Genomic DNA, 27,266 nt, shown 5'->3' with positions numbered 1-27,266 from the left:
TGGGGCACCCGAGTCTATCCCGGTTGCCCCTCTTCCAGGCCAGCTCTCTGCTATGGCCCGGGAAGGCAGTGGAGGATGGCCCAAGTGCTTGGGCCCTGCACCCGCATGGGAGACCAGGAGAAGCACCTGGCTCCTGGCTTCGGATCAGCACGATGCGCCGACCGCAGCGGCCATTGGAGGGTGAACCAATGGCAAAAAGGAAGACCTTTCTCTCTCTCTTTCTCACTATCTACTCTGCTTGTCAAAAAAAAAAAAAATTTAAATTTACATACTCATAATGAGATATTTTGGGGATGGGACTCAAATCTAAACATGAAATTAATTAATGTTTCATATATCTCTAACATACAAAGGTTGAAGGTAATTTTATTTAGGATTTTTAATGTGCTTGCCTTTTCACTATGACCCATCACATGTGGTCAGGTGTGGAAGTTTTTACTTATGTTGTCATGCTTATGCTCAAAATGTTTCAAATTTTGGAGAATTTTGGGTACCAGATTTTTAGATTGGAGATATAAATCTATATTCCACTTGCTGTTGAAAATCTGTTTATGACTAAGTTATTATTTCCATTAATAATAAATAATATAACAAAGTGGCTAAGTCAAGCTCTGGACATAGTTGAGAATTTCCTTCAAAAGAAACCTTATTTGGAACTTAACTCCAAAAACCTCCCTAATACAAAGAGTTTCCATAGAAAGTTTCTACTAATCTGAATGAATACACTTGATAACTGAAGATGTTAGAAACAAAAACAACCAAAGTCTCAGTGATGTTACTACCACTAACATAAACACGACTGCATTCCCAGCTCTGAGTTCTCTGCTATCCTCCTTGCTGAACAGCTTGCAAGGGACTTCAGAGACACCACCAGTGAGTGCATGTCAGAGATTCAGAATCAAGTTCTACACATACAGAATACAGAGAGTAAAGGTTTGATATCAAAATGTCCTGTCAGGAAGTAATAAGATGTCAATATCCCAACATAGCCGAAGGCAGTTTTTTTATACATATTTTACATATGAAATATATATATATATATATATATATATATATATATATATAATGTTAAGGGGAAAGCCACTTAAAATCCACAGACTGGGTGAGACTAGGAAAATCAACTCATTCACCTATTTATTCAATAAATATTTTTTATTGAAAGCTTACTACAGCTGGGTACTGTGCCAGCCAGAAGCGGTCAGATCAGCTTGGGAATACTTGCTCTACACAAAGGCGAGTATCATAAGTTGTTTATATTAGGAAGCACAGGTTGTTTAGCAGAAAAATGAGGCAGTCTAGGAAACCTTAGGGAAGGATTTTAGAAGCACAAGGTCAAAGTGTTGAAGGAGAAATCAAGAGTGTGGGTTTATGGCATAAGCAGCAGGTCAGAGCAGCAGGAAGTAGGGAAGACTCAGGTTGGGCAGTCAAAGACAGGACCATGGACAGCAGACAAACGACAAGTTGCCTACATTAGGCCAGTATACACCCGGACAGAAAAGGAAGATGAAACAAAGGATTTGTATGGAAAAAACTGAGGTTCACAAGAAAGTACAGAGTGTACAGTAAAGTTGCGGCTCCAGGAGCTGGAAAAACTTTGCTTTGTGATTCCCCCACTGCATAAAGGGCTGGAGGGGGCGACTCTTCATTGCTGTGCCATCTTCCCATTTGGAAGGCACATCTGCGGTTCAGGAAACGGTAGACTTCCTCTCCAAAGCCTCCTTCTCAATATCACCCCTTGCAGAGGCTCTTCCTGCACCCTATCTCACGTTTCTCCTCCACTACCGCTCCCCGGCACTGCTTCCTGCTCACTTTCTTCAAAGTGCCCACCACAGCCTGCAGGGCTTTGTTTCCTCATCTACTATGTCTCCCCAACCTTCACAGCAAGGGATGGGGACTGCATATATTCCCTTCGTACATGTACCCAGGGCCCCGTAAGAGGCCTGATATATTAAAGGCTGAATAAATACAAGAGTTATTCCATAAGTTTCTGGAAAAACAGATGAAAAGGCAAGATTATTTTGGCTTAAAATATTCTTTAAATCCATGCATAGTTTTTCAGTAATATGAATTTTCCTAGAGCTCTTTGAACGGCCCTCATACTTAGCAATGAATGCCTTTATTTCATCATTCTAGCTTCTTACACACACCAAAAAACAAGTTTGGCAAGGTTGAGCTTTGATCCATTGATGACCAAAAACAACAAACTGACTTATCTCATATGATACAGTAAACACAATAGTGTTAGATATGAGAGTAGATATTCTGACCCCAGTTTAGTCATTAGAGGGAGGATGTGGAGGGAAAGAGAAGGAGATGTATACATGGAGGAGGAATATAAATTAAGGGGTTTAACAGAGCTCTGGCATTAGAAAGCACACGGCCTTCATCATATGCAGGAATTAAAACTTTATCAGCGAGATAGCTAGATAGGGAATGTTCTAAAATAAAAACTAGATTGGACCATGGGCAAAGCACGTCTGCTGTTTTCACAAAGAAAGGCTTCCTATTCCAGCAACCACTTGCTCCAGGTCCTGACTAGGGGTTCTAACAATCAACAAACCGGGACAACAGCAGACTGAGAAAGTCTGTGGTCAAGGCTGTGGTGGGAGTCTGTCAGACCACAAACCCAGATGAGACTAGCAAAGGCCTTGAAATGTAAATGAGTGGTAGGCATAGCCAGGGCAATAATCAGGAGGACCCCAGGGAGACCCTGAATGTCACCTTGACTGGTGACAAAACAACCGAGGAGCAGTTCCTTATAGCGCACTGAGCCCTACTATCCGCCCCTCTGCAGTGGTGCCACGAGAGGAAACTGGCTCCACACAGGGGAATGCAGTCCTAAGGTGCAGTGAAGGGACATTTGGTCATTGGAGTTCGCAGCAGATGATGTCACAGAGAGGAAGGCACAGCTTGTACCATGATATCTGCCCGGTGAAACAATGCAATGAAAGTCAGGGAGCCCAGACGGCAAACTGGGAGGGGCCAACAGGGTGCTAAGAAACTGAGGCTGAGGACAAGCCTGGGGGTGGGGAGTGAAAGGAAAGAGACAGGGATCAGGATGAAGATGTCACCCTAGGGCACTTTCCCTGTTGGAAGAATTTACCCCACCACTGGGGGAAAGGATGAGTAAGTAATCAAAGCAATCACAACTACACTTTTTTATCCGTATCACAGTTCTTTACAAGCATAGCCATCACTTGTTAACTGGTTCAGCAAATCTATCAGAAATTCTCCCTGGGCTGGGCTTAGTAGGCTAGGCCTCCGCTTGCATCACCAGCATCCCACATGGGCACTGGTTCGTGTCCCAGCTGCTCCTCTTCCTATCCAGCTCTCTGATTATGGCCTGGGAGGGCAGTGGGAGATGGCCCAAGAGATTGACCCCCTGCATCCACATGGGAGACCTAGAAGAAGCTCCTGGTTTTGGATCAGCCCAGCTCTGGCCATTGCAACCATTTGGGTAGTGAATCAATAAATGGAAGAACTTTCTGTCTCTCCCTTTCTCTGTAACTCTGCCTTTCAAATAATTAAATAACTAAATTCTTAAAAATACAAAGAAAGAACTTCTCCAACAGCGTTAATTTGGTTGTGTATAAAGAACAAGTTAAAGCACCTCACACTGTGCCTGACACATAGGAAACATTTAACAAGTGACTACTGGTATTGCTGTGATTATTGTTCTTACTCTAATGATCATCTTTTCCCAAGAACGAGAAGGCAGACCTGCAGGAATCATTGTGACTACACTGTCCAGCCCTGGTCTCCCAAAAGGACACCAGAAAAACTGCATGTTACAGAACTGTCCTCTCGGTCAGTCAGGTCAACAGCAGGCCATCTCCCTTGCAGTCTATGCAGATTATAAATTTACAGATAGACACAATGTCGGTGGCTTTCTTTCATTATTTATTTATTGAGATATAAGTCATCAAAGTCTAACAGCTAACTAAGCTTCTACACACACACACACACAAACATATACACACATACAAAAGCTGATGGCAGCAAAATAGGAGAGAGTATGGTGTAGAGGAGGGGTTGACAGACGTCTTCTGGTAAAGAGCCAGATAGTAAATGCCTTGGGCTTTCTGGCCCATAGGTACAGTTGCAGTTATGCACCTCTGCCTCCATAGTGCAAAAGCAGCCACAGGCACTCGGTAAGTGAGTGGTGTGCCTCAGTCCTCATAAAATCAATGTACAAAAACAGGCCATGTGTTCGATTCAGCCCGGGGACTGGGGTTGCAGATCCCTGGCTAAGTGAGGGCTTGGAAGGCCATAGAGTACCTACTTCAGCCCATGAACACTGGAAGGAACAGAACGGTTTATCTCTGAGGAAGATGAAATAGAAGCTGTGGACACATGAGGGCTACAGCGTCACAGGCTTTAAGAGAGGGCATCAACTGAAGACCGTCAGAAGGAAAGAAACAAGGGTCAGCTTTGAAGTCAACTTCAAGAGTAATCTCCACCCACTTTCTCTGGGTGCTGGCATGCATGGATACAGAAATATGCCAAACTTGGTGTTTAATTGTCCAAATGAGTAGGTGAAAAGGGAAGACAGAGAGGAGGTGAGAAAATACTGCATGGAAAGTAGCAAGACAAGAGATCAGGAAAAGGGCTACGTGTGTCACCAATTCAGATGAGACAAGCTTCCTTAAGGGGAAGCCTGCTTCAGTTTGGATGGTAGAGGAAGACGTAAGGAGAGAGCCCAATAGCATAAGAAGGCAAAAGAAACCCGGAGTAGTTCCAGATGAGGATGGTTTTCAAGGAGAAATGGACATCAGTGGAGAAATTACATGAAGTTGTAAGGAAAGGAGAAGAGGTGACAATAAAAACAATATACTATAAGAAGAGTCTACAATGTACAATGAGTAACTGAGCACTCTTCATTCAGAGAAATAAAGCTTTTATACCATAATAGCTTCCTGTTGATACAGGAAATTACAATTTACAGACTAAAAACAACATAAACTTCTTATGTTATAATTCTGGAGGTCCAGAATACCAAAATGGGTCTTACTGGGCTCAAGGTGTTGGCAAAGCTGTGTTTTAAGAAAGAATTCTGGGCTAGTGCCATGGCTCACTTGGTTAATCCTCTGCCTGTGGCACCAGCACCCCATATGGGCACCGGGTTCTAGTCCCAGTTGCTCCTCTTCCAGTCCAGCTCTCTGCTGTGGTCCTGGAGGACAGTGGAGGATGGCCCAAGAGCTTGGGCCCCGCACCCGCATGGGAGACCAGGAGGAAGCAACTGGCTCCTGGCTTCAGATCAGCACAGCGCCAGCCGTAGCGGCCATTTGGGGAGTGAACCAATGGAAGGAAGACCTTTCTCTCTCTCTCTCTCTCACTGTCTGTAACTCTACCTGAAGAAAAAGAAAGAGAGAGAGAGAGAGAAAGAGAGAGAGAGAGATAATTCTATTTCTTCTCTTTTCCAGTTCCCAGCAGTTTCCCACACTCCTTGGTTTGTGGCTCCCTTCTGTGTCCAAAACTGGCAATGTCAGGTGTCTTTCCCACACTGCATCACTCTGACGGGGGCTATCTTGCCTCTCTTCCATTTCTAAGGACCCCTGAGATAGCTTGAGCCCATGTGGATAAACTAAGATAATCTCCCCATGTTAAAATGAACTAATTAAGGTGAAATAATTAGCAACCCTAATTCCATGTATAATCTAACACATTCACAGGTTCCAGGGATTCGGAGAGTACACATCTTTGGAGGCCCATTATACTGCCTACCATGTACACTTAAGTCATTTTTTAAAACACTGTCACAGGGGCCAGCGCTGTGGCATAGTGGGTAAAGCCACTGCCTGCAGTGCCGGCATCCCCTATGGATGCTGGTTCAGGTCCTGGCTGCCCTACTTCTGATCCAGCTCTCTACTACGGCCCGGGAAAGCAGAAGAAGATGGCCCAAGTCCTTGCATCCCTGCACCCATGCGGGAAGACCTGCAGGAAGCTCCTGGCTTCAGATAGGCACAACTCTGGCCATTGCAGCCAACTGGGGAGTGAACCAGAGGATGGAAGACCTTTCTCTCTCTCTCTCTCTCTCTCTCTCTCTCTCTCTATCTCTCTCTTCTCTGCCTCTCCTCTCTCTGTATAACTCTTTCAAATAACTAAGTCTTAAAAAAAAATTAAAACACTTTCACATTTGCCTGGGTGAAACTCTATGACCTTAATTTTTTCCCTACTAATGGAGGAAACACACAAGTGCCTTAAATTGTTTAGAACACAGCAGTTTTTAAATTCATTTTCGTTTCTTTTGTTTTCTTCACTGGGGTGGGATGGGGTGCAGTGGTATTTGGGAACCAACTGCTCTTTTATGTCATCTAGGACATTTGTACTTTATTTTTCAGAGACTTTGAGTTTTATGCACAATATACTTCCTACCAGTCTGCAAGTTGTTATAGCACGCATTTCAAGGTGAAACCACACATGCATTTACAAAGTCCAGGGTCACAGAGCTGAAAGCTGTCGGTGGCACATGAGGAAGTTGTTCTGGAGAAAGGTGCGGAAGTCAAAGCTGAAGAAAGCAAAGGCTGTGTGATGGCAGGGCCAGAAAAGTCCCCAACGCCACATCCAAATGCAGGTCTCTCCAGCACCTCTGAGGCGAAAAGTTCCACACTAAGGAAGGGGATGCACCCTGGGCTTCTGGAAAGTTTCCTCAGGACCAGCCTGAGCCACCAGCTGCTCCATAAACTCCCCCAGGAATTCGGAGAACCTGCATGTGTTAGCACTGCCTGGCAGCTGTGAGCAGACTGATCCTATATGGAAGGCCGAGGCCAGGTGCCAAGGTGCTGGCATACAATGAGGCGCAGGTCATGGTCACAGGCAGAGTATAACACAGAACTCACAAAGCACACGTTGCCATGTTACACTAAGCATTCCTGCTGATCTGGGACCAATAATTAGCATCTGATAAGCAAAACGCGGAAAGCTTTAACTAAAAAGACACTACTTATTTGGCAGGGAGGTGGGGAAGGGGACCTCAGCTATTCTTAGTTCATGGCGGAGACCACTTCTGCCAGCAGTGGTACTTTAGATACGTCTATGCAGGGAAGAAGATGTACGTGTACTTGCAGATGTATCCATTTTGCCCATTTCTGCCAGTGAATCACTTCCTCTGGGAAAGATCTTTGAGCTGTCATAGGGGGGAGGAACAGATGACTACGAAATTCTATAAAGTGTTTTCCATCCTTATTGTTGCGCTAAAATGTCTCTTTGGTACTTACTTCACCTTTTTATGTGTATAAATTCTATTTATAATATTTACATTTTCACAAGTACTTGTAAGACCTTCTAGTCATTTCTACTAGTTAAGAATTATTTCAAGTCTAGCTATGACTGTCTAGTTAGATCTAATTATGTTTATGCATCTTGCCTAATGTTGTCATTTTCTTTTCTAATTGACTTTATTCCCCATTCTATTTTGTTGGTTGTGTTTTTCAAAGCATTGAATTAGTTTGCCTCTGATTATCACTTTGGCTACATACCAGAGAATGCTGTTGGATTCTTTGTAATTCCATGAATCACTTGACTCAACATTCAAATAGTATTTGCATGTTATTTTTCCTGTTGCAATACAATACATATTATTAAAGGCTTCATATGCTTTTTATGTTATCTGTTTTATTAATCTCAAATTCCAAGTTTATTTTTGTATGGACCAAAAAATCATGGTCTAATTGTGCACATTGTTACTTGATTGTCAAGGCAGCATCAATTTTAAAAGTCTATTCCAGAGTAGAAGGCAATCAAAGACAATCCTTTCAGGCCGGCACCATGGCTTAACAGGCTAATCCTCCACCTTGCGGCACCGGCACACCGGGTTCTAGTCCTGGTCGGGGCGCCGGATTCTATCCCGGTTGCCCCTCTTCCAGGCCAGCTCTCTGCTATGGCCCGGGAAGGCAGTGGAGGATGGCCCAAGTCCTTGGGCCCTGCACCCGCGTGGGAGACCAGGAGAAGCACCTGGCTCCTGGCTTCAGATCAGCGAGATGCGCCGGCCGTAGCGGCCATTGGAGGGTGAACCAATGGCAAAAAGGAAGACCTTTCTCTCTGTCTCTCTCTCTCACTATCCACTCTGCCTTTCAAAAAGAAAAAAAAATTAAAAATATTAATTATTTAAAAAGACAATCCTTTGGAGTAGTTATACTTAGCTTCAGAGTTCATATATTTAAGGAAGAGGGAAGAAAATGAACTAAGATCAGGCACCTACTATACACCTGTATGCCTGCCTGGCTATCCACCCAACTGTCTAACTTAATCCTTACCATGGCCCTACAGAGAAATGGTTCTTATGCTTATTTTAAAATAGTTGTTTATTTATTTGAAAGGCAAACTGAGGCAGGAAAGACAGAAAGGGGCAGGGGAGAGCTAGGAGGATCTGCCTTCCTGAAACCTATGTTGCCCTCCCACCCCGAGACTGTACTCTTATCTGAGACTCAGAATTCTCTGCTGAAATGCCATGAGTGCCTTTCCATGCCTGCGCAGGTCTTTTCCCAAAGTTCAGTGTTCAGAGGAAAGAATGGTGAAGCAAGCAAAACTTGAACACTGGGCTGCACTGTCTACAGGCACAACCATACGGATATCTGTAGTCTAAGAAGAGGAGTGATGCAAAAGAGTCGAGACGTGATAGGGGTGGGCGGAGGCTAGGGTCATTGGTTGGCTATGTCTCTATCTCAACATTCTCTGGCATGGAACATGGAGAAATCTGAGAAGTTCTGAATCAAAACCTTGCTTTACAAGTTGTTATCAAGACATAGTTGTTGAGGTAGGTGGATAGAACAGATTTTATTTATAGTTTGATTCATAACTTTTAAAATATTTAGACATATGGTACCCTGGGCTCTGTAAATGCTAGGGTTGTGCCTGGCAACACATGCTTTATGCAAATAAAACTATTAGTGGAAGAGAAAGAACCTTGCTCCTAAACTAAGACTGCCTCCTCTTGAGGCTACTTACATTACCTAACAGGAAGTCATACACTAATTTTTTACATCAGAGGAGTATGTCTTAATTTTGATTAAACCATCTCTCCTTTTTTTGAAATCATTAACTGGAGAGACAATGCAGGTAGGGGTTTGAAAACATGTTCTCTCTGTACCAGGAAAGTCTTTACAACAAACCTGAATTGTGTTTGAAGTGCCTGCACTATCATATAAGGGCCATATTTTGTAGCAAATCGTTCAGTCCCTGAAATGTTACGGCAGTGTATTTTAGTACAATGATGGTATAAAGAAACACATAAAACAATTCTTGCAAATTTAAGAACGTGCCCATTTCAAACAAGGGCTGATTCTTTAACAGCAGGCCAGTAACCACCATGTTCGCCTGTGGCGGAGAGCAAAACTACCATAAAGATAATTACAAAGCCAACAGTGCTATCAGCTAGTCACCAGGTAATGGAGTGCAGTGGAGGCCAGCAGGTGGAGCTGTCATGCCTAATCGACCCAGGGAATGGACACCTCCCGGGCTTTCAGCCGGAGCTATCCAGGGAACAGTCACTCTTGCTAAACAATTCACCTTGTGCTGGGCCCTACTGAAGAGGACTCTGAGCTGAGATTTCTTTCCTGGATGTGGACAGTAGCCACTGAAATGTCTTATGAAATCTTAAACTTTGTTTCTTTTCCCAATTTCAAGCTCTTCAGGGAAACTTCTGTCTTCTAAACACTTAGAAAAACCCAACTTGGTACAGCGGTTTTCTGAAACAGTGACAGGCACACTCTAGGCAGAAGGTGCACTTCTTGGTCTAGGAAGCTTTGTTTTCCTAAGAAATCCATTATATTAATGATTAAATCTGGCGAGAAGTCCTACAAGTTGGCAGTCTGTCCTTCCTTCACGCTCTTGTATTTCCTTCTGTGAATGAGTACTTTTTGAGCACTTGTTGTAGATTGTGTTTACACAATTTTGATCAAAATGCACTCCATTCCCTAAAGAGGATGAACAAGAGGTTACAGTCCTTAGCCAGCAGGGAAGAGAACCAAGTATAGGAGACTAATGAGAAGAGATCCCAGAGGGAAAGGGCATATAGCCCTGGGTTGCTAAGTCAATACATTCTTTCCTCCAGAGTAAGGAAAGAAACGAACAGAACGACAAGCCAAGAAAAGAGAGGAAAAACGGGACAACTTCTACAGAATTCTTCAACTTGGATGATGAGATGTAGAAAAGCAGTCTATGTCACCCTTATTTTCACGTTGTCAGAAACTGTGCTAATACAGAGGAACAGATTTAAAGCTAAAACCAAACTACAAAGTCCAGAAAAATAATTTTGATTTCAGTCTGGTTTGTGAGTGGGTACAGGGAGCTAAAGGGTGCCATTTGTTGTCGTCTTCTGTCAGATTTAGTTTTTTTATTTTATTATTTTTTACAGGCAGAGTGGACAGTGAGAGAGAGAGAGAGAGAGAGAGAGAGAGAAAGGTCTTCCTTTTCCGTTGGTTCACCCTCCAATGGCCGCTGTGGCCGGCGCATTGTGATGATCCGAAGCCAGGAGCCAGGTGCTTCTCCTGGTCTCCCATGTGGGTGCAGGGCCCAAGCACTTGGGCCATCCTCCACTGCACTCGCGGGCCACAGCAGAGAGCTGGCCTGGAAGAGGGGCAACTGGGACAGAATCCGGTGCCCTGACCGGGACTAGAACCTGGTGTGCCAGCGCCACAAGGCGGAGGATTAGCCTAGTGAGCCGCGGCGCCGGCCCAGATTTAGCTTTCCAACTGCAATTTTCCTGGACTAACACCCCATGTAGTTTGCATATTCTCAACATTTTTAACAAAAAGTAGAAGGAGGGAGGGTGGAGGGACTATCAGGAGACCTGATGGCAGAGAAGAAATCCTGAACAAAATGATGAAAGCTTATATCCTAGGCATTGGACTTGCTTATCACAACTGAGAGACAGAACAAATCTGTGTGTGTTAAGGGGAGTTGTACAGTACAGGTAAAAATAAACCAACACAATAAATACTCCCTATTCTGAAACTCTATACAGATAAATTTTCAATAAATGAATAAAATGTGGAGTAGGCCCTTTGGCTATTTGGAGTGAGACAGTCTTGCTTTTTAAAATTACTCTGCTACTTGCTAAGTTTGGATCTGGGGTAACTTCTGACCTCTGTTTTCCTTACTGGTGAAATAAGGATAATGGCATATATTTTACAAGGTTTTAATGAATATTAAATAAGAATATAAAATACCTACTTCAGGGATTATCATAAGGTCTGTCTTCATTTAGAAAAATATTAATACATTCATAAGCTTTATTATAAACAACAATCCACAATATAACCTTGGTAAGTATTCTTTAAATCTGCCAAGCTATTACTGTTTCAACATGGCTTTTATCCTGCAAACTATCTCAACGTGTAATACAATTCATTCCTTTTAAAATGTTCTATTGTAACCAGTCTATTGTTGCACAGGTACATTTTCAGTGTAATTCTAGCATATTCCCTAGCTATACTAGAATAACACTCACTGAAATGTGTTTTTCTTTGGTTTGATTTTATTTTAAGCATGCATGCTTATTTACAATGACTGTACTTCTACAGGATATAACTCTTTCACTTAGCTTTTACCCCAAAATCTTGCCTGCTGAATTGTTACTGCCCTTTTCCAGGTTTTTGGTTTTGAAGATATTCTTTCTTCTATTTTGAGTACATCAGTTTCGATGAACCCAAGGCATTTTACTGTTGATCTTCCTCATGTGTTATTAGATTTTCTTCCCTAAAAGTATTAGTGCAATAGTATCTTTTCTACATTGATATTCACAGTTAAAAAATTCAAATATCTATCTTTTTGGTTTTTATTTTTTATTTCAAAAAATATATGATACAGATGGTTTACTATTTAATAAGTATAATTAAATTATGATAAAATCACAAATATATTTAATAGCTTAGATATCAAAATGTTTTTCAGAGAAAACAATTTTATAAAACAATCAAAATTTTATAGATTCCGTGAATATGTTAATAGGTTATGTATATTTTAATTGGAGGGAGCAAATAAACCACTGGAGATGCTTTATGGAGCTTACTAGTTGGTATTAGTGTAACACACCACTGAAATTTAGAAGCAAACTTAGTGGGGCATGGACGGTGATGTTTCAGGTTGGGGGCTCTAGTACTCGTATACAGCAGTCTTCATTTCAACAATTGAAATGATAAGAGTTACAGTGGATGCAAAAAGGATATTTTGCATGCCTGTATATTTCATTTATATGTAAAACATGTACTAGTCACTTCAGCCTGCTCAAATAATATAAGTAATATTAATTTTAAGGTTTATTTATTACATGATATTAATGAAAAGATATACGAATGGTACTTATATTACTTTAAAAGGAAAGTCCTAGCCAGTGCTGCGGCTCACTTGGCTAATCCTCTGCCTGCAGCGCTGGCACCCCAGGTTCTAGTCCCAGTTGGGGCGCCAGATTCTGTCCCGGTTGCTCCTCTTCCAGGCCAGCTCTCTGCTGTGGCCTGGGAAGGCAGTGGAGGATGGCCCAAGTGCTTGGGCCCTGTACCCGCATGGGAGACCAGGAGAAGCACCTGGCTCCTGGCTTCAGATTGGTGCAGTGGCAGCTGTAGCGGCCATTTGGGGGGTGAACCAACAGAAGGAAGACCTTTCTCTTATCTCTCTCTCTCTCTCACTGTCTAACTCCGCCTGTAAAAAAAAAAAAAAGTCCTTTTCCTTCTTCTAGACCTGTTTAGCTGTCTGACAGCACTGTCAAAGGAAACCTATAAAGGCAAAACAAATGCCTACTTGCAGGTTTGTGTTCATTGACTACTGAAGCAATCCTACTCGGGCCTGTCACAGGTAGTAAGATGGCAGAGCAACAGTTCAGATTTCAGTGCCAGGTTTCTTGGCTCCAAAGCTTGATTTCACAGCTTCTAAGCTTTATGAACTTAGAGAAGTTATTGATGGCTCTGTGTCGCATTTCAACATAGGTAAAACAGGTTTAATAATATCCATTCATATGGTTGTTGTCAGTTATTAAATGTATGTATATATATAAACGTTGAATATATAAATATATATGCATATGACTATATGTAAATATAAACTCTGAATATATATAAATATATGTATATATGTAAATTCAATATTTATCTATATGTGTATATATATATATATATATATACTCAGAACAATGCCTGGCGCACTGACTATGTGGGGTATTAGTTCTACTTGAAATATTAGATTTATTATTCTAATCTAACTCTTCTTCTTGACTGTTTACTTTGTTTACTTTGACAGTACTTATTTGGTCTCCCCAGTGCTTGAGGCTAATATATCTCAGAAAAACTTCCCCTTGGTAGTGCACCCTCCATCTCAGAGAAGACCTGTGCCTGTTTCCCTGTGCCTTGGCTGGTCTGCACCCCTTACCTCCAGGTTATCTTTGTCTGAACTCATGCTTTAGTTCTCACCTCAAACCTCATTTAATTGGTGAGGCCTCCTCTGATTTTTTCAAGTGAGATTAAGTGCTTCATGCCTTAAGCATTCCTGTATCTTCCTGACCTTTTCCTTTATGGCACCAACAGAACTTGTTGCTATGTATTAATTAATGAGTATGCAAACACCCCCCCCCCAAGTGAAAGTTCTTTGAAGGCAGGGTCAAGTCCATTTTGTTCATTTAAAATTATATTCCAAGCATTATAAGTGTTTGGCCTGGAGTAGATATCTCAGAAGCACTTGTTAAATATATAATAAATTAATTTCAGAGATGAAATTCTCCCAAGTACACATGATTTGCCCAAGATGATGCCACTGTAAATGACAGAACCAGAAGTAGAATTCAGTTTTTCTAACATAAAATTCCATATTATTTCTAGGTATTAAATCTTCAATTATACAAATCATACAAAGAATCGTGAAATTAGTGTTGGGTAGGTTCTAAAATGAAACGTGAAAACACAAATTGGAAAGAACAGGACTATCTTAAAGTTGTCTGGAGGAACTGGGTCTCCCTGAGGAGCTGACATTTAAGATATAAAGTAGAAGTTAGAATGGGCAAGGAAAGGTGGGCAGAGAGTTTCAGATACAAAGAACCATTTACACATCCAGTGGTCCAAAGATGACAAAGAGCTGGTGAATAAGAACAGCAAAAAGGTCACTGTGAATGTAACATAAGAAGTAGGAAGTTGGAGAATAAAGTTGATTGAAGAGGCAGGGCCAGAACATCCAACACCTTGTGCACCAAGGGAAGAATATTGTCCCTTAGCTAATGGAAGAAAAAAAAAAAAAAAAAAAAAAAACACTGAAAGGTTTTAAGTGGGGAATAACACAGTCAGTTTTGAACTTTCATAAGACAATATAAACTGCACTGTAAGAAATTCTGGGAAAAGATTCAGTAATTTGTTGGAAACAGGGAGTCAAAGTAGAAGGACCTACTCTGGTGACAACATGATGATCAGGTGTGTAGCATGAGCAGCAGGGAGGAACATGGAGACATCTGCTGAGAGAGATCCAATATGGGATGGATCAAGAGTTTAATTTCATTAACATAATAAACTCTCCATAATTAGTCACAATTATTACTTTTTTAGTGTTTGTTATAACTGATGATTGAAAAGCACTTGTTACAAATGAGGGTGATGGTGATTTTTATGGATTTCAATGGATTTTTGATGTGATATGTTGCTTCCAGGCACTTCTGGATTCGGTGTTTGGAAATGGAAACTGTTTAAGAGAGGGCAACCTTAGTATAACATATAAGGGGGACACGGGAAAATTTTCTTTGTCTTTCTTGGATTTCCTTCTTTTCCCAAGAATCAAGGAATTTTAGATATGATAACATAAACATTGCCAGTAGGTCTATGACAGCCAAAAGGTGTATGAGGCATGAACGCTTCATGGGGAGATCAAACTCATACAATTAGACTTAATTGGCATTCTGGGTTGAACAGTGAGTGAGCACAACTCAAAGGATTTTCCTATAAATTGGGTTAAGAATTGTGTTAGAGCTTTGATCTTACAGTTGGCATCTTAAAACTCATATTTTCATTTAGATTGTTATTCATATGTCTTCATCTCTTGGTATTCTGTCATATTCATTTACATTTTTACATGTAGTACTAAAAAAGAACACCTATTAGGATACTAAGTTGCTAGTATTGATTACATAGCCAATTTTAATTCTGAACCAGTACTGCCTACACAAGCACACAAGGTGAAACTAACCCTTTGTACTGTGTGACTGGCTCTTGTCTGCTGCCTTTGTTCCCTAGAGATGCAAGGGAAGCAAAGGCCAAGCATCTGGATTAGCTGTATGGTGTTAATGAGAATCCCTGTTAAAATTATCCTGTTCATTCTAGCACATGAACTCTGAAGCATAATCTGAAATTGATGGCAACTGTGTTAAAAATATTAAACGGCATGTCCACTTCAGAAGTTCTTAACCCTGGGTTGAGAATTTTACAGTCTCTTAATTACAGGCCAACTGGATATTTTGCAACAACAAATAAAATAGCAAGATAGTGGGACAACTAAACAACCAGGCAGCAGAAGAAATCAAATCTAGAATATCCAAATTGTTTTGGTCACAAGAGGTACTATCTATAATTAAAAAGCTACAATGATTTTTCCTTAATGTCACACATTTGGCAACATTTAAGCACCATCACCAAGGCAGAACATCAGGCAGAGACATATAGATCGGTATACAGCAAAGGAGTTTTGAAGAAAAAGAAATATTTCAACTGACATTCTGAGTAAGTTCAGTATACATTTTACTTATACTCGAAAACTTATGGAGGTTCTTGATATATTTTTTAACATATTTTATTTAAACTTTGATGTTTCCACTTATTAAACTACAGAAAGCATCTAATAATATTTACTTTTACTGTTTTTAAGTCCATATATATAGCTTAATAATGAACATGCCCTTCTTACTGTTTTGGGTCATGTGTGATATTGTCTAACCTGTTATAATCCAGCAGGGTATAAAGTGAGCCCAACACAGCAAAATGATGCAGTGTTAAATCATTTACACATTTGCATCTATTCCTCACTGTATTAGCCAGAATTTCAGCTTTTTGACACTGCTTGAAGACATGACATTTTGACTACTATCCAAGAATTCTGGAGAATTTTTTTATTACGTGGTTAAATGGGTTCAAGCATGGGTTTGAAAGTCACACTGAGTTTGAAAAAAGTCTCCATCATTTATTAGCTATGCAACAATCTCATCTCTCTACAGGGTAAAGCAGAGAATATCTCGAAGAGCTGCAATTATTAAATGCCTTATCACATATTAAGGACTTAGACCTGTGCCTGGCACATACAAACATCCAAAACATGTTACTGTCATCATCATGAGCCTTCTACAATAGAAGCAATCATTTTATTTTAGGGAACTGTGAGAAACAATCTACAAAATACATATTTAACATTTTCCTTTTCATTCCTATCCCTCAGTCTTATCAGAAGCAATACTTTGGCTTATTTCCTACTCAACAGGATTTTTGTCACCTAGTGATTCTCCAGATTTTCTTTTACATAGGGCTCCTCTATAAAATATAGAAACATTCCATGAAGTTTCACAGGAAACAATCTTCAATTTTAAAATTGTTTAAGTATTATATACTGAGGGATTTAAGGACACCTTGCAATACCTCCACAGCCCCACCTGACTCTGAGTCTCACTTGCTATTTTAATTAGTAATAGTTTCAGACTGAAGCTTGACTCAGCTTCTTTTTAAAAAGTTCCAGTAGGCCATGGTGTATCTAGCCTCTCTTACCTCACCCATGACTGCTATGGGTGTCTCTCCCGTTGCCTGAGCAACACGGTGCTCCACCAGGTAGAACATATACTCATCGTAGAGTAGACGGATCAGGTGGAAGGAGCCAAAGCTAGCAGCACTGCGTAAGGTTAAGTCCCGAATAACCATTGAGCTGTTCCAAGACAAAAGACACACAGGCAGACAATTAGTGGCAAGGGTCAGAGTTCAACCTATATTCCCTCTTAAAATATGTTTAAAATGGTGGTCTCTTTCAAAAGGTATCAGGACTACCTATGAACACTAAATTACTCATTAGATTTGCAGAAGGAAGAGACATACATTTACAAATATCTAGGTTGATACTCGGAAGACTTGTTTTGCAACACAGAATTGTAAAATATCAGGCAATTGGAAAAAAAGACTATATTTTGTTTCCTATTTCATTTTCAGCCTTGTTCAAATGCAGGCAACTAATATATGAAATTTTCTATGCTTAATTTGGCTGGTGACAGATCATCACTGCACATTTGAAATTCAGAGGCCCTCGAGTCTGACTCTGGTTCCTTGTTAATTGATTGCTAACCCCCAACAGATTATTTCCCTGAAATTACATTTCTTCTTAGGTGAAAATTAAGGCAACATTTTAGCTTTCTTTGTTATTTCAAGGATAGAATTAATTAATGGATATGAAATGAATTTATGAATGAATAGAACACTACTTAAATACAAGTAACTGTGATTTTAATATACAAAGTAGGAGAAAGTATGCTTCCACTGTTCTTTGTTTATGGCAGCAAGAATGGGGATTACTATAGGTTGATGGCAGAAAACTTCCAATTTGTTGGACCTATTTCTTTCTTTTTTTTTTTTTTTTCAGAGTTCAACTAGTGGTCTTATGTAGAACAAACAGAGCAACAACAACAACAACAAAAATACTAAAAGGAATAAAATAGTAAGTTGTTCCTCAACAGTCTAGACAAGGGCTGATCCTGTCATTGTCTCTCATAGTGTACATTTCACTTAGCAACAACCACAACAACAAACATACTAAAAGGAATAAAATAGTAAGTTGTTCCTTAACAGTCAAGACAAGGGCTGACCATGTCATGGACCTATTTCTAAAGAAAGAAAAAAAAAAAAAAAAAAAAGACAGGTTTGGAGTTACACAGACCAAGGATACCATCGTGTGTGTGTGTGTGTGTGTGTTTGACAGGCAGTGTTAGAGAGAGAGTCAGAGAAAAAGGTCTTCCTTCTGTTGGTTCACCCCCCAAATGGTTGCTACGGCCAACGCGCTGCACTGATCCGAAGCCAGGACCCAGGTGCTTCTCCTGGTCTCCCATGTGGAGGCAGGGGCCCAAGCACTTGGGCCATCCTCCACTGCCTTCCCAGGCCACAGCAGAGAGCTGGCCTGGAAGAGGAGCAACCGGGACAGAATCCGGCGCCCCAACGGGGACTAGAACCCAGGGTACCGGCGCCACAGGCAGAGGATTAGCCTAGTGAGCTGCAGCGCCAGCCCATGTGGTCTTAATAATGACCACATAAAAATGTTTAAGGCTCAAGGATTAGCACGGGGGCCAGGTAAGGTAAAGGGTAGTAGTTATAGGTTACTCAAGTTTCAGTTTCCAAGGTTTCAGTCACCTATTCTCAACTGCAGTCTAAAAATATTAAACTGAAAATTCTAGAAATACATAAATCCTAAGTTTTAAATGGAATGCTGTTCTGAGCAGCTTGATGAAGTCTCATGCTGCCCCGCTCCACCCCCCAGTGCAGCAGGCTGTGAACCATCCCTCTGTCCCGCGTCCTGCAGGCTGTATACACTACCTGACCGTTAAGACTCAGCAGCCATCTTGGTTGATCAACTCCTCCAGATCTTGTGTTCAAGCAGTCTTAATTCTACTTACTAATGGTCTTTAATTGCAAGAGTAGTGATGCTAGCAATTTAGATACCCTGAAGAGCAGCCATAAAGAACTTCAAGTGAAAAGGTGAAACTTCTTGGCTTAAGGGAAGGAAGCAAATTGTGTGCTAAGATTGCCAAGGTGTAGTAAGAACAAACCTTTTATATGTGACATTGTGAAGAAGCAAAAAGAAATTCAAGCTAGTTTTGCAGTCATACCCCAAATAGCAACAGTTATGCTCACAGTGAAAAATAAGTGCTTAAGATGGAGAAAACAGTACACTTTAGGGTTCTGTACTCTGTGGCTTCAAACACCCACTGCGGTTATTGGAGTGAATCTCCTGCAGATAAGCAAGACTACTGTGTAATCTTAAGAAAACTACTCATACCACTGCACTGCCACATAATGATATTTTCATGATCTTAAACAGCATTGCTAGTGAATTATTTCTTAAATATCTTAATATATTCTTTAAGTTTATAACTTGATGAGTCACCAAAATAGATGAATGCCTTCACTTATGTGCCAAAGATATATGACAAAATTCTGCTTATAATTTTATCCACGCCTTTCCTAAAGTTCAGTGACACATTTGTAAAAACAATTTATAAGAAAAAAACAGCTATTTGGGTCCAGCGCTGTGGTGCAGTGGGTTAACGCCCTGGCCTGAAGCACCAGCATCCCAAATGGGCACCGGTTCTAGTCCCAGCTTCTCCTCTTCCGGTTCAGCTCTCTGCTGTGGCTTGGCAAAGCAGTGGAAGATGGCCCAAGTCCTTGGGCCCTGCACCCGAGTAGGGGACTCAGAAGAAGCTCCTGGCTGCTGGGTTCGGATCAGTGCAGCTCCAGCCATTACAGCCACCTGGGGAGTGAACCACCGGACGGAAGACCTCTCTCTCTCTCTCTGCCTCTCCTCTCTCTGCGTAACTCTGACTTTCAAATAAATAAATAAATAAATCTTTAAAAAAACAGCTATTTAATATTTTTTATCTACAGAAAAATATTAAAACGTAGCCCCCGTGCAATAAAAAAACCACAAAAATACAAACATAATAAATGCTATGTGACATTTTACCCCACACTAATACAAACTTGAAGTAATTTTCCATGTATGCAGAAGAATATTTGCTCCTACCTGCATCTGCATTGCTGAAGAAAGCAAGAAAATACTTAATAAGAAGCCTGAAAAAAAAATGGCTAACAAGTATGCAAAAAATATGATTAATCATATCTGGAATTAAAAAAAGCAAAGTCAAGCAAGATACCACATGCTACCTATGGTACCATAAAAGATTAAAATACCTAGTGTGTTCTGGGAATAGAACTTTCCAACTGTCTCATCTCTGTAAGAATACCATCAAGAAACTTTGGTGGAGGGGAATTTGACAATATTTGTAAAAATGTAAAATGTCAAATCCTTTGATCCAGAAATTCCAAATCTAGAAATTTATACATATGTGCAAAGATAGTTTTGGTTGCAGCAATATTTGTATAAGTGAGAAATTAAGTAGAAAAACTAAATATCCACTAGTGAGATGCAAAACAAATTATGGGCCACTTATATATATATATGATTTTATGCAGCTGTTTGTCCTTTTAATTAAAGATTTATTTATTTGAAAAGCCAAATGACAGATAAGGAGAGACAGAGAGCGAGCTTCCCTCTCCTGGTTCACTCCCCAGGTGGTCACAACAGGTATGTCCAGGCCAGGGCAAAAGCAGGAGTCAGGAACTCCAACTGGGTCTCCCACAGGGGTGGCAGGAACCCAACTACTTGGGCCATCTGCTGCCTTTCCAGGCGCATGAGCAAGAATGCTAGATTGAAAGGGGAACAGCCCAAACTAGAACCTGCGCTCTGATACGCGATGGCAGTATTCTAAGCTATGGCTCAACCAGATGTGCCACAACACAGGCCCCTATGAAACAGTTTTTAAAAGTGAGGTAAACATACAAGTTATAACATGGAAAAGTGTACATGATATAATATTAAGCTAAAGAAACAAAATATATGAGTGCATTTATATAAAATCTCTATATAATTAAAAAAATCCCTACCCTTGAGTAAATGGAAATATTTAATAATCTATTAGTACTATTATTTATTTGAAAGGCAGGTGAAGGAGGGAGGGAGAAAGAGAGAGAAAGAGAAAGAAGGGAGAGAGAGAGAGAGAGAGAGGGCAAGAGAGAGGTATTTTCCATTTGCGGTCTCACTACTGAAATGTTTGCAACAGCCAATGCTGGCTGAGCTAAGCCACAGCCAGCTATTTATTAGAACTCCAGCTAGGTCTCCCACATGGGTGGCAGGGACTCAGTACCTGAGCCACCATTTGCTGCCTCAGAGGCCCATTGGCAGGCAGCTGGATAAGAAGCAGAGACAGAAATGGGACTTGACCAAGGATGTGCGTATTCCATGCAGTGGTTTATCACATTGTGCTACAATGCAAATCCTCATTAGTCACTTTATTTTGTTTTTAAGATTTATTTATTTTGAAATTCAGAGTTACAGAGAGGGAGAGACAGAAAGAGATCTTCTGTCTGCTGGTTCACTCCTCAAATGCCCGAAATGTCTAGTGCTGGGTCAAGCCAAATTCAGGTGCTAGGAGATCCATTTGGTTCTCCCACATGGATGGCAGGGGCTCAAACACGTGGGCCCTCTTCTGCTGATTTTCCCAGGCCATTAGCAGGGAGATGAATGGGAAGTGGAGCAGCTGGGACATGAACTGGCACTCATACAAGGATGCTGGCATAACAGAGAGTGACTTTACCTGCTCTGCCATGATGCCGGCCCCACTGTTAGTCTCTTTAAAAGATTCATATACTACTTGTCATATTTATCTGAAGATAAAACTGTATACAAAGGTAATCATTACAGTGTTTTTATAAATTTTATCAGAAAACTGAAAACCATCTAAATGGTAATGAGTAGGTAAATCCTTAAATATATATGGAATACATTTAATGGAGTATTTTGATGTCATTAAAGTTATTTCTGAGGATATTTAATGAGAGGAATCCTTAAGATGTAATATTAATAAAAACTGTTAAGGGAATCTATACATATTACATATTATATATAAAATACATGTAAGATTTCCAAATGTAAGCAAAGTATATACACAATATATAATTATATAATATTATATATACTATATAAAGGAAAGCTAATATTCTATGGTAGACAACTGGATTCCAATTAACACTAAAAGAAAACATTTTACCAGGGATTTTCTCTGGATAGTAAAATTATGAATGAACTAAGTTTATTTCTTGTATAGTTTTTGTATATCACAGGTTTTTCTTCTGTGAGTACACATTAACTTCAGTAAAAAGCACATTTGTTTTAAAAGCTGACATTCATTATAATATAGGAAACCAATCTTGGATCAGTTGCATACCAACAAACCTTTGCAAGAGTAACTATCATAGACATAGAATAAATTCTTTATATATTTACTGACTCATATATTAGGGCTTTCTACTTACCTTAAAATGTAATAATTTTGAATCACATAGATTACTAAGAAGAATGTTCCTAATGAGTAGTTTTCTGATATAATTACTGAAATGCAAAGTCAATTATCGTTTTACTCATTTAATAGATATTTATTGTGTTCCAGGGTCTTGCTCTAGAGTAAGCCATGCAAAAGTTTGTTTAAAAAAAAAAAGGGGGTCGGCGCCGTGGCTCACTAGGCTAATCCTCTGCCTGCGGTGCCGGCACCCCGGGTTCTAGTCCTGGTTGGGGCGCCAGATTCTGTCCCAGTTGCCCCTCTTCCAGTCCAGCTCTCTGCTGTGGCCCGGGAGTGCAGTGGAGGATGGGCCCTGCACCCGCATGGGAGACCAGGAGGAAGCACCTGGCTCCTGGCTTTGGATCGGCACAGTGTGCCGGCCTCAATGCACCAGCTGTAGTGGCCACTTGGGGGGATGAACCAATGGAAAAAAGGAAGACCTGTCTCTCTCTCACTGTCTAACTCTGCCTGTCAAAAAAAAAAAAAAAAAAAAAAAAAAAAGAGCTTAACTGCAGCAAGAAGAACAGTCAGTAAATGCACAAGCAGATTTGAAATACAAAGTCAGGTAGTCACAAATCCCGTGGGTTAGGGTGAGACCGGAGAGTGCCGAGGGCAGGCAGTGTACGTTAGGTATGGGGAAAATCCTGAGGGGTTCACAGCTAGGCAGCCACTGGGCTGAAGCGAGGAAATGAACCTGAGGAACACGTGGTGAAGAACTGTGGTTGCCGATGTATTCAGAGAGCAGCCAGGAGGCCCATGTGGTGGAGCAGAGAGCAGAGAGGGACACGTGACAGGGCCTGGAAGTCACTAGCAGCTGGACTGTGGAGTGCCTTGTATGCCACAAAAAGACCTGTGCAAACACCTGTAAGGTGTTTCGGAAACCTTTGGATGATTAGGCAATCACTGTATTTCAGCATAACATGAATATGCACTAGCAAATTCTATGAGAAATTTTTCTAAAAATCTGTTGGTTTTCAATTATAATAGTTATTTTTTAAAAGTACTGATAAATGTATCACAAAATTATTGTCATATGTTTGGAAAAGAAGCAGTTCAATTGCATTATCAATGCTGTGTGTACTTTATTCACACTGTATTGGACCTCTGCCCTACACACCAAGTATTAAATGACACAATTAACAGTTTAATTGGAACCCTATTGTCCGACTCAGACTTCTGTATGACTGTTGCAAAATTGACTCCACTGAATTTCATGTTGCTAGGTTACCATGAATTCAACTCCTTTTAAAATCAGAGTTGTAAACATCAATTATTTTATAATGGATGAGAAATGCATTTGTGTATTTATCTTTCTAACTTACAGTGTGGAAACTGAAACATACACTAACTCCAAACATACATACTAATGCTCAATCCACCTCTGTACACTGGGGCATGCATCAGATCCTTCCTAAGAAGACTGGTGAAAATATCACCCCTGTGACCCTCACGTGAACTCTGTCTTTGAGCAGTGTTCAGAGTTCAAGGTATTGGTTTCTGGAACATTTATATATTGTCAGGGTACAGGGAAATGTGGTTCTCTTCCCCTCCTTTCCAGGCATGGTACCAAGGCTATACATTTTGTTTTTTACAAATGGGATATTTGGATGACTGTCAGGGTGACCCTGAGGAATGCTCAATGCTCAATGCACAATGCACAACCTGAGAAATGGCCCATATACTTTGCCATTTCTATCTGGGAAAGGCAGTCACTTGCTCTGCCTACTTCCCAGGAAGTCAACATTAGCCATTCAAAAGCCAGGTTCGGCAAGGAGAGACCTGTTTGGCGCAGAGTGTATGTGTGCAGCAGTATACCAACTGCAACCTCCAAGACCCTTTGCCAGTAGATTTCTAGATTTCTGTGCATGTAAATTTATATACAGAACTTTAGAAATTAGGAGATTAACTAGAAGATGAAGGATCTATGAATGTGACTGCTGAATTTACAATGGCACTTATAAACTCATAAATTGTTGGCACTTATGATGCCAAAAACATTTTTAAAATAATGTATTTCTGCTTTTCTGATAGTCTGTGAATGCAGTTTTCAGTACTCAATATGTTCTTATGCCTCAGTGAAAAACCAGCTCATATATTAAAGGGTCTTAAGCCTCTCTGCTATTGACTTGGTCTACCAGCAGGAGGGACACATTTGTCTGAATGCGCCTTTCCTTCTGCGGCCCTGAACTGTACGCCTTTGAGTCTTTTTGAAATGAAAATAATAACCATAATGGTGTCTAATAATAACAAGCCAATTATCCCCAACTCAGGGAGGACAGAGGGCAGGCAAGTGATGATCTACTGGGTTTGTGTATCTGCAGAGAACAAGAAACACAAGTAAGTAATTTTCTCTCCTTTCAAGATACCTGCAACAGATCTCTGCAGAAAGAAGGCTCCAGGGATGTATTTCTAAAATGATACCAACCAAATATAGAAAGAGAAAAACCACAGGAAGCAGTAAGGGCAAGGTTGACATCAACAATGTAAGAAAACAGCGGAAGGGAAAAAGCAAAAGCCTTCCTTTCTCTGATGCAGAGGATGTCTGTGTCTTTGGTCAGACACGTTTTAGGACAGTGTTATTCCTGCTTCTACCCGTCACTCACGGAACACGTATGTCAGGCCATGGTCATTATTTTCTGGGGAAAAAAAACGATGAATAAAATACCAACTTTCAAGTGAATGGGAAAACATCTGAGATCTGCTCTCAAATTAAAATTTTGAACTCCACCATTATTAGCACTGTTACTACAGACACTTTGAGAACACCATGACAATGCTTTCCAAACCTTCCTGAAGTATCAAGGAGCAAATGAAATTTCTCATCAACACCTAGATCGAAACCCAGCACGGACATCACTGTAGACTACCAGCTGGGCAGAGTCAAAGATCTTAGCAGTGAACTTCTCAATTCACGTGAGCTCAAAGAATTAAATAGATGAGAAGCAGAAATATGGAATTACACCAATATAAAAACCAAAACAAAGCAACAGTCAAATAGTGGCAGGCTTTCTTTCACTGCGTGTGACTCTGGGATAAACAATGGAAAGCATTAGGACACAGGGATAATTTAACTCTTAATTAGACAGATGTGGCTTATCTATTACCTTCACTTCATCTTAAGAAATAAAAATCGGATATGTCCTGTGGTCATGACTTTCTCATATTTGCATGGCGGCATGGGTTATAAATTAGGAATTATCTATTCATTTAAATAGCATTGGCTTTTAAGCCCAAGTCAGCGGGGCTTTCTTTCACTAAAGAATCAAAATAAACTCTCACAAGAACAAATGCCAGTGTTAAAAAGTGAACTTCCAGGCTGGCACTGTGGTACAGCAGGTTAAGCTGTTGCTTTTGATGCTGGCATCCCATGTTGCAGTGCCTGCTGCTCTACTTTTGATCCAGCTCTCTGCTAATGCACCTGGGAAACTAGCAGAAGATGGCCCGTGTACCTGCCACCCACAAGAGGGACCCAGGTGGAGTTCCTGGCTGCTGGCCTCAGCTTGGGCCAGACCTGGTTGTTGTAGCCAATAGGGGACAGAATCAGAGAATGGAAGATATCTGTCTTTCAAATAAATGAATAAATAAATACATATATCATTTAAAAAACAGAACTTACATAACTTAGGAAAATAAAATTCCATCAGCCAACTCCAACATGTGTGTTTCTGTGTGCGTATTATCAATGCTGACCTCCACTGCTAATACATGCTGTTTTTAAACCTTGCAGCAGTGTTAAGGTCAATAAATAATTTTTTGACATCATCTATTATATAATCAGAAAGCCTCTCTCTCCTGGATTTCTTCTATGTCTATAAAAACATAAATTCTCTCTATACTATGTTAGTCAAATGGTGATTCACATTATTAATAAGCTATGTTACATTATTGGACGTACATTGGAATCACCAGTATAGTTCTTTGGAAAAACAAAAAAACAACCCACCCCTCTCTCTTCCCCCTCTCTCCATTCCTAGTCATTCCCTTCTGGCCTACCAAGATTCCGATTTCATATTGCTCAGGAAGCAGGAAGGCATTTTTTTTTTTTACATGTACAGTGAGGCTATAAAACAATTGTAATTAATACAATAAAGAAATTAACTAGATGGTTATGTGCACACCTTAGAATGACCTGGAGCACTTCAAAATACAGACTGCTCAGGTTGGGCTGTGGCAGACTGGATAAAACTGCAGCCTGCAATGCTGGCATCTCATATGGGCAATGGTTTGAGACCTGGCTTCTCCACTTCCAATCCAGCTCCCTGCTAATGCACCTGGGAAAGCAGTGAAGGATGGCCCAAGTCCTTGGGCCCCTGCACTCATGTAGGAGACCTTGAAGAAGTTCCTGATTCCTGACTTTTGACAGGCCCAGCTCTGGCCACTACAGCATTTAGAGAATGAACCAGCGGATGGAGGATCTCTCTTTCAGTCTCTCCCTGCCACACCCTAACCCCCCTCCACACACACACTGTAACTCTTTCAAATACATAAATAAATCTTGGCCTGGCGCCACAGCTCACTTGACTAATCCTCCACCTGTGGCGCCGGCACCCCGGGTTCTGGTCCTGGATGGGGTGCCGGGTTCTAGTCCCGGTTGCTCCTCTTCCAGTCCAGCTCTCTGCTGTGGCCCAGGAGTGCAGTGGAGGATGGCCCAGGTCCTTGGGCCCTGCACCCACATGGGAGACCAGGAGGAAGCACCTGGCTCCTGGCTTTGAATCGGCGCAGCGCGCTGGCCACAATACATCAGCCATAGCGGCCATTTGGGGGATGAACCAATGGAAAAGGAAGACCTTTCTCTCTGTCTCTCTCTCTCACTGCCTAACTCTACCTGTCAAAAATAAAATAAAATAAAATAAAATAAATCTTTAAAGAAAAATAGACTTCTATATCTTTACAGATTCTGATTCGTGCAGATTTTGTATGGGGACCCAAGACTGCATTTCCCACACACTTCCAAGTGACAGTGATGCTAGTTGGGTAGAGACCACAATTTGAAGATCAATGAACAACAGAACAAAAGAAACGTGGTCTGAAGACCCCAAGAGAGAAGTCTAAACGACGGAAGCTGCCAGGGTAAGGAGTGTGGCCTCTACAGTACTGCTGAGCATGCTATCCACGCTGGAATCCTAGTTGTTCGCCCTTGAGAACACACAGAGCTTTTAGCAAGAACATT

General features: G+C 40.9%; 1 protein-coding gene across 5 annotated transcripts in view; it reads right to left on the bottom strand.

Annotated features, from left to right (window-relative positions):
- RFX3 (regulatory factor X3) overlaps window positions 1–27,266 on the bottom strand; it is a 340,737-nt gene that overhangs the window by 5,940 nt on the left and 307,531 nt on the right. For all 5 annotated transcript variants that reach the window (XM_062208334.1, XM_062208338.1, XM_062208333.1 and 2 more), the window contains one exon: window positions 16,716–16,869. In XM_062208334.1, the coding sequence (XP_062064318.1) occupies window positions 16,716–16,869 (154 nt within the window). The remainder of the gene's footprint in view (window positions 1–16,715; window positions 16,870–27,266) is intronic.

The sequence above is a fragment of the Lepus europaeus genome, chromosome 12, assembly GCF_033115175.1.
Source record: "Lepus europaeus isolate LE1 chromosome 12, mLepTim1.pri, whole genome shotgun sequence".
Classification (NCBI taxonomy): Eukaryota; Metazoa; Chordata; class Mammalia; order Lagomorpha; family Leporidae; genus Lepus; species Lepus europaeus.
This window is presented reverse-complemented; position numbering and strand designations above follow the sequence as displayed.